Here is an 8936-nt window from a genome sequence, read left to right on the forward strand (position 1 = left end):
CCAAACCTGCGTTCCATTAGGTACAGCCAGGGTTCAGCATCAGCTCTATTTTGGGTACTGCTCTCCCAAGTGCTCATCAAGACGTGTCGGAAGACTAAAACAGCGTGTGCCTATGTTGCACGAAACCTGATTTCCACTAGGTACAGCCAGGGTTCAGCATCAGCTCCATCTTGGGTACTGCTCTCCTAATTGCTCATGAAGACGTGTCGGAAGACCAAAACAGCGTGTGCCTATGTTGCACTAAACCTGCGTTCCACTAGGTACAGCCAGGGTTCAGCATCAGCTCAGCTCTATGTATACTAAAACCTTCTCCAGAATGTAACAAACACTTTTCTAAAAACCGCATCAAAATCGGTTCAGCCAAATGCGAGATAATCGCGAACAAACATACATACATACATATACATACGGGTCAAACTGAGAACCTCCTTTTTTTGAAGGCGGTTAATAAACAAGTACTTACAACCCAAGGATTAAAGTTTCTGGTCGTAGTTTACACGCACACAGTACAGCCAAACACGCAAACAAATATAACTTTTTACACGGCGAGCGACGCACACAATGATAAATAACTTCGTCGTCGTCGATGCAACGTGCGGAGCCGATCAACAAACGTCCTGCCTCTACCAGCTCCCGCGCGGGACTGAGGCCGCGAGCGCGTGTCACCGGTGTTATACCAGTAAAAGGGGAAGTTTTTAAAAAATCGTCAGAAAATAAAAGTTGCAATTTAAATAAAATTAAGTACAGCAACAGTTTAAGTAAACATTGCAGATTATTTGAGTATGCAATCCACGTCGAAAATAAGTAGATTTTCGGAGAAATTGTCATTTGTTTTGAGGTCATTTCTGGAGAAAATTGAATTCGTTTAACTTTCATTTCCTCGAACTCTAAGTCATATAACAACAATGTAATCTGATAAACCTAAAGTACAGAATATGTGTAATAAAAATTTACCATTTTTAGCAGTCCAAACTTTACGAAATTTACAAATAAGAGCATCAAAATCAGTGCTTTACACGCGTTTACCTAAACGTCCATCAGAAAAAAAAAACATTACTAATTTAGTAAGCCTTTTTTCAAAAAATTGATCTGATAAACGGAAAGATAAGAAGTCGTGCTAATAGAAACCAGTACTTGTTATTTCAATTAGGTAACAAAAGGTGTACAATTTCACAGAAGAAATCTATCAACTTTACATTTTTGCGACTAAAATCGTAACTAAATCTTCAATTTTTTTGACGATATCCTCAGTACGGACGATGGACGGCCGGCCCTCGCGGCGGTGTTCGTCTTCAGTTGATCTCCTACCCAAATTAAACTCCTTGCACCAACGTGCAACTGTAGAATACGGAGGCGCAGAGTCCCCCAATGTTCCCGACATTTCAATATGTAAGTATATATCTTTAGTACACATTTTTTTCAAGCAGAAGTACTTAATAACGGCTTACTTCAGTTTTCTCCATTTTCGCGTATTTATTCCGACAAGTTATGAAAAAATGGAATAATAAACTCACTGACAGATATATATATATTTTATATTTTTCTTTTTTAATTCACTGGCTTTAAAAAATAAAACCTTTTTTTACCTTATTCCGGCATTAAAAGTATTCAATTATCATTACTTTTGGATCGCCCCTCGTAAGTATAAATAAATAATCTTTGTTTTGTTAGCAAAAAGTGTGGAAATAGAGATGCATGAAAACGAAAAAATACGGGGTTTATAGGGATGCAGCGGGGGTGAATAGGGACGACTGAGGGGTGGAGCGGGACACCTCTCTGGTAGTTAATAGGGACCACGCAATAGTGGGAATAGGGACGCTAAAGGGTCAATAGGGACAGGGCTGCCAAAAATTGTATTATTTACGTGATAATACTGATAATACCAATCCTTCCACTATTATTAGTAGGTACTATTAGTAGTACTACCTAGTAGGTAATGTATTTTCGTTCTAATTCTGTGGCAGTTGGCAGGGGAGTTAAGTTAAAAGGAATCTGCAATTTTATTATTACCTAACAATAATTATTTTAGCTAAAAACCAGCATTCTTTAACTTAACTCCGCTGCCATGAGAATGAGTTGAGATTGGAGACTATAATTAAGGTTAGCCGGGATAAATGCGTCACTTTAGGTAAACTGTTCCGTTTAGAAGAAATCTTCAAACGACGCATTTATCCCGGTTGACCTTAGATTAGGTAATTAGCCATAAATGCCACGACTGTTATTAATTATGAGATCAACTCCAAAATCATGAAAAAAAAATATTGACCGTTTCATGTATTTCCGATGTTTTCTAAGGGACACCCAACTTTTTCTACAAATTCGAGCTTGGTTGGGACCAAAAATTGTATAGGAACAATTGAATTGATTATTATATGAACTATTTATCTGTAATACCAATGTGAAAGCAATAAATATATTATTATACCTAAATTAATCATCCTTACAATATTATCATATTGTAAGATAGACTAGCTAGCCCCGGAAAATAGTACATATATGATAAAAGGGGCCCACTGACTATCAGTCCGCCGGAAGATATAGGCCGGTCAGTTAGAACAAAAATTTGACAGTTCCGAACAACTGACAGGCCGATATCGTCCGGCGGACTGATAGTCAGTGGGCCCCTTGAGCAACGAAACTAAAAATACTATCATTATTAATTACTAGTTTTTGCCCGCGACTTCGTCTGCGTGGAATTAGTAATTTGGGTACCTTAATTCTTAAACAAATCTGCTTTTTAATACATCCTTTTTTCACTCCCAAATTGGTCCACACTATACATTTCAACCCCATTTTTTACACCCTTAAGGGATGATTTCGGAGATAAAATTATTCTATATCCTTTCCCACAGCTCAAACTATCCCCATACCAAGTTTCATCTAAATCGGTTCAGCGGTTATTGATTCCCCATACAAATTTCCACCCCCTTGAGGGGTGAGTTCTGGGATAAAAAGTATCCTATGTCCTTCCCCGGGACTATAACTATAACTACTACTAACTATCTGTATACCAAATTTCAACTAAATCGGTTCAGCGGTTTAAGCGTGAAGAGGTAACACACAGACAGACAGACCGACTTTTGCATTTATAATATTATTATGGATTAGCCAGGCGTCTGGCACCTTCATTATCAAAATGACAGGCCAGTAAAACTTTGATATGCTTTGATAAGCTTTTTAATTTACCGCATTGCTTTGTTAACATGCAAGGTCTGTTTTTTTATTCCGTAGACTACCTATATAATGACGTTTCATGTGTAAGAGATGACATTTCTTAGTACGACATGAAATGTCATTTTAGTCTACGGAATAAAAAAACAGAATATAAGTTACTCTTGGTTTACTAAAAAGGCTAGTGCTGCACTCTGGTGGCAGAACATTGCAGTAATATCCCCTATTATCAAATTCTTGATTTTTTAAATGGAACTTTATGCCCTGGATGCCAGCCCTTTACGCCAAATCTCATAGAACTCAACTAGAGAAAGGGGCAAGCTATGATGGCGCCATCTATGCAAACCTTGGACAATTGCCAACCCCATTTGAAGTTTACCGCCTTACGTTAGGCCAATACTTACTTTACTCTTTGCGTTAGGCCACAGAATAATGCCGAGAACCAGTAGCGCTATCTGCTCTAGTCAGCGCTCACTACTAATATCCATGGTTGCAGCTAGATGACGCTGCTGTAACGTTCACGACACGTGACCGTTCCTACACTAAAAGTACCTCAAAAGTACCACATCGAAATCGATGTATTTATCTTTTTTAGGAGGCAGGAGCTTATTACACTATCCTAATTTAGTGACTAACAAGAGGGACGCCGCTATACGTGAGACGCGATAAGAGATACATCCTATCGTTTCTCACGTATAGCGGCGTCCCTCTTGTTAGTCACTGAATTAGGATAGTGTAATAAGCTCCTGCCTCCTAAAGAAGATAAATACATCGATTTCGATGTGGTACTTTTAGTGTAGGAACGGTCACGTGTCGTAAATACATCGATACGACACGTGACCGTTCCTACACTAAAAGTACCACATCGAAATCGATGTATTTATCTTCTTTAGGAGGCAGGAGCTTATTACACTATCCTAATTCAGTGACTAACAAGAGGGACGCGCTATACGTGAGAAACGGTAGGATGTATCTTTTATCGCGTCTCACGTATAGCGGCGTCCCTCTTGTTAGTCACTAAATTAGGATAGTGTAATAAGCTCTGCACTTCTACTTAGGTCCCTTATACTACTTAACCCTTTGAACGCCAAGAACCCCTAAAGGTGTCGTTACTGGTCGTACCCACACCCCACAGCGCCAAGGACTGGTATTATGGCATTTATGGCGGACGCTGTCAAAGTAACCTTAACACTTTCAAGTAAGGTTTACATTATAGCTCCCTTCCACCCGGGAAATAGGCGTTTGAGTAATATTTGTGTTTATGACAAAGCGTTCAAAAAAAGCTTAAGAGCATTTATAACTCCCGAGGGTTAAAGGAAGTATTTCAGAATCGGATTCCCAATTTTTTATTTCCTTTTAACGTTATAAATAATTATTCTTTAATAGCACACGTCATGATCTTGGACTAAACGAGCCAATCAGCCAATAAGTACAACCTTACCTGGAAGAGTGGAGGTTACATTGATAGCGTACGAAACAAGTTGTTAATCTTCTTCAAGTGTTTATGTCTATAATAATAATAACCAGCACCAAACTCACAATACAATAAACAAAATCGCTGATCGCTATTCTTCGAATATTTGATACGGTATGGACACTGCTTTATCTGCGTCAAGCAATATATACTTAAAACACTAGTGCGCATCACGACGCAAGTGCGACGTCTATTTTATTTATTTATTATTTCAAGAGTATCATGGAAGTAATGTAAACTCATGGACGAGGTGCGGGTTTTTCAAGCCTCTCTCTGGGACAAATAAATAAGCTTAAAAACAAAATAACATTTTACTTAAAATCGGTTGTATTTACATTTCGTCCATCGTAGAAAATCAGTAGTGTTCAACATCACAAATAAATAAAATCGTACTAAGGTATTCACATTTAGCCGTACATCGTAGGTACACAATATGCGACATTACCACAAAATGAAAAGGCGGGACGATACGATTTACTCATAAGATAAATTTATTTATTTCATTTTATATTCAATTGCTGCTAATGAAAATACATTTGCTCCCTTTGGTATTCGATCGCCAATGGAACAATTCCCTAAATGCTTCCGAATACATCTTTCAGTCTCCCACTGAAGCCGGACGTTACGTAAAAATAGTTTCATTAATTAACATTATTATTGGTGCATCACACCCGTGCCCCACGAAAGACTGCAAAGGTGAATTACCGGAGTGAAAACTGATTCAACGAGTAATATCAACATCACTCGCATGTTACTATCGTAGCCCGGGCGTCGGTCGCTCGCCGGCTGCCATGGCAGCAAACGATCGGACGCCTAATGCATCGTCAGCCGAGCGGCGATGTATTGCGCGCGCCGGGTGATTTTCCGCACGGAGGAGCGCGTTGCCATGTCGTGGTACGGGGGAGCGATAGACGCCGGGTGCGGGCGCGGGCCGGGGGGGACCCACGCCGGGCGCGCGGCAAATCGAACGAGGCCACGCTGTGCCGGCCGCGGCCGCGGGGCGCCGACGCGCCGCCCCTGCCCCGCGCCACCGGCTCACGTCACGCCGGCTCCCCTATGCCCTTCCTTAAAAAACGTACCATCCTACACACTAAATCACGTAAACCTAGGAATCTCGTAATCTACACCTTGAAACACTGGAATACCGAACTGAAGATTCTATCCTAATTAACAATTATGGACAAAAATTACAGGCCGGTTTTAGTCATGTTTATCTTCGCGGAGACCGGCACGCTCTATCTTTACGTAGGTACAGATGAAAGCGCGCGACCGCGCGAAGTAATGCATAATAATGGTAAAATTGTGATGTTTTTCACTGGAAACATCCTTTGGATTATGAAAAACCTTATCTCAGTCGGCAGCCAGCGTTGCGATGTTTACTTCCTCTGGAACTCTGAACTCCTACAGGACGTCCGTTTAAATTTACTTTCACTTTAATTATGTAGTTCTCAAATCATTCACACGATAAAATTTCATTTTCGCTCTGGGTCCCGAAGAAATTCGGAGTTGGAAGGAGATAGGGTGTCATACGAAACGAGATTATGTACGAACAGCTTTCATTAAGATGGTGCTGAATTGACGAACTATCTATGCCATGTTACAGACTGATTTTATAAATCACAGGCTTTACTTACTATAATCTAAATATGTACACAAACTCATCAACAACAAAAAATGAAGATTGAGCTTAGTGAATTAGCTTACAAGCTATTACTACAGGTAATGCAATGTAGACAGTCTCTCTTATTACATTGAATAAGTCCCTATTTCATAGAAAAATATCACAATTTTACCATTCAACAGGCTCGTGGGTCAACCTAGAATACAGTTTGATTTCACTTATTCTTTACTTTCCGAAAAACACATTTGTACATTTTAACAGCATTCTATTAAGTCTTAATTAGGTATAGGCTCACTGCACTGAGCCGAAATTAAAGATACGGCTTCGGTATCAAACTTAAACATTGTAAAAAATTGAAAATCTGCATTGGATTTGATTTCTTAATTACATTTTGTCATTAAATAAAACTGCACCCGTGTTAGGTGGGAGCGATGTCGGCCCCGCGTGTTCCCAACTGTTAGTCTGTCTGTTTGTGTGTTGGGGCTTGTTTATGGCCAGTTGAGGCGAGGCGAGGCCGCGCTAGTTCGGGGCGTCACGAGCACTAACACTTCACTGTGACATTGTCCTTAAAAGAGGCACAAAGGCGTATTACGCGTCTTCTTCCTCTTCCTCACCTAATAGCTCCTCCTCTACTTCTTCATCTGTAACAAAAACAACAGCTATTAAACTGAATTTAAACTAATATACTTACATAGCAAAGTACTATACAGATATACACTACATTAAAAAAATAGCTGAAATGAGGCAAGCATCTAAATACCTAATTTATTTGTCATTTGAATTATGCGGTTAGTCGCGATGTTTTGTCAGCCTTGTTTACCTTCGAGATCGTCGTCCTCTCCCTCTCCTTCAACTTCCTCGTCTTCCTCGCCCTCTTCGCCCTCCACGTCCTCATCATCATCGTCGTCACCCTCACCCTCTCCCTCTAGGTCTTCCTCTTCACTGTGAGGCTCATCGTCGCCGCCGCCGCCATTTTCTTCCTTTCGCGCCTTTTTTGCTTCCGTTGCCTTTTCCTATAACAGAACAATCAATAATTATTGGGGGAAAAAAAACAAACATTCTCATTATTTATTTACATATGCGATGAATACACGCCGCCTTGAAGCTATTCAAGATCGAAATAATCATTTAGCAAGTAATAACTGGCCATTAGCCAAATGATTTCAATATTCTCGCAATGTAATGTGTATTGTCGGAAAAAGTAGCGTCCTTTAGAGATAATGAGAGACGCAGGTGACAAAGATTCGTTACGATAAAGAAGCGTGGGTTATTAGTTGTGTGGGGGAAAGAGCGCCGTAAAGCGCGGGGCCGGCGCCATACGGCCGATATTCCCGTGGCAGCCTGCGGAACGCGGTCACAACGCATACGTAACCGCCAAGCGTCGTCGAATAATCAACGTTTAAACGGCAATATTCGAGCGCATTTAGATATCTTAATTTATTATTAAAATAGATGTAAAGTGTAAGTTAGTCTATCGCTATACAAACAAATTTATTTCATAATATAAGCTACGAGCGTTAGCGTGTACTTATTTAGGTTACGAAAAAGAAAAGAGACACAAGATAAAATTCCCATAAGTAGATGAAGTAGTTTTCCTTTCATTTCACGGCGTTATTCAAAAAATACCATCGATTTTAGCGTTGCCCTCTAGTTTAGGGCATGGTACAATCTACCCCTATCAGACTAATGACTAGGTGTAAAACAAAGAAACGTGTAAGTACGTATCAATACAAAACGAGTAAGTACATGACATGATGCAAATAATGCCGGGTCATTGGACGTTCTATGTAACTATTAAAGTCATAATAATGCACAAGTCTTAGAACAGTGTGGGACCTAGTTTCGGAAGCAATAAGAAAACGTACCAAATCAGGTTTAGTTACCTACCAAACATTGGCAAGGTAACTGACAGCCAAACACCGGACACTTGACGTTCGCCGGCCATATTACCGATCAAGCGTCACGCTGCCATGAGCATATGCCCTAAGAAAACTTAAAAATAGATGATGGTACGCAATAAAATCAATAACAAACAGATCACTGAGAGCATAATTATCATCATATGGACATTATTTTGTTGAACTAGCTCAAAGATGAACGCAGTGCCTTCTCGCGCCATGTTTTTTCGCCAAGGTCATGCCTCTGTATCGGAAAACTGGTAAACAAAGCTATCGGAGTAGACGTTACTCCTGCGCGTAATACCTTTACGGAATACTCCAACGAGGGTCATCATTCAGCATCGTGGTATTGACTCATCGATTACCTCATACAAAAATGCAGATCATAAAAAATAACATCCAAAAATACGCCGGCTCGATATGGCTTCACACTTGTGCCCAAAGGGGCAGATTACTATTCAGATTCACCACGTGGTAAATTATGAAGATATCAATAATAAAGGAAATTTCTTGAACGTTCAATAAAATGGCGCGGGATTATCTGGATACGCTTAGAATACATGTGCACTTACCTCTGCCGCTCTTTTCGTTGCTTTCAGGTCACTTTTCGCGTCCTTCTCATCTCCAACCTTTTCCACGGCCACTTCACTGTTATTTTCCTTGGTGCTCATGATTGTTCTGATTTTGGCGTTAGTTACTAGAAATAGCTAAGCTGTACAACTCTTCAGGTCCGACGCGCGACTGACTGACCGGCGACGACACAGGCGAATTT

The 8936-nt window shown here is 40.2% G+C and overlaps 1 protein-coding gene across 1 annotated transcript; it reads right to left on the reverse strand.

The window, feature by feature from the left end:
• Window positions 1–4942: 4942 nt before the first annotated feature.
• On the reverse strand, window positions 4943–8936 carry LOC134746622 (acidic leucine-rich nuclear phosphoprotein 32 family member B-like). Its single transcript, XM_063681055.1, has 3 exons — window positions 8737–8936; window positions 7087–7279; window positions 4943–6907 (listed from the first exon to the last, which is right to left on the reverse strand). Exons 1-3 carry the CDS (start codon window positions 8833–8835, stop codon window positions 6855–6857), a joined length of 345 nt encoding a protein of 114 aa, XP_063537125.1. The 5' UTR covers window positions 8836–8936; the 3' UTR covers window positions 4943–6854.

Source organism: Cydia strobilella, chromosome 1, assembly GCF_947568885.1.
Source record: "Cydia strobilella chromosome 1, ilCydStro3.1, whole genome shotgun sequence".
NCBI lineage: Eukaryota > Metazoa > Arthropoda > Insecta > Lepidoptera > Tortricidae > Cydia > Cydia strobilella.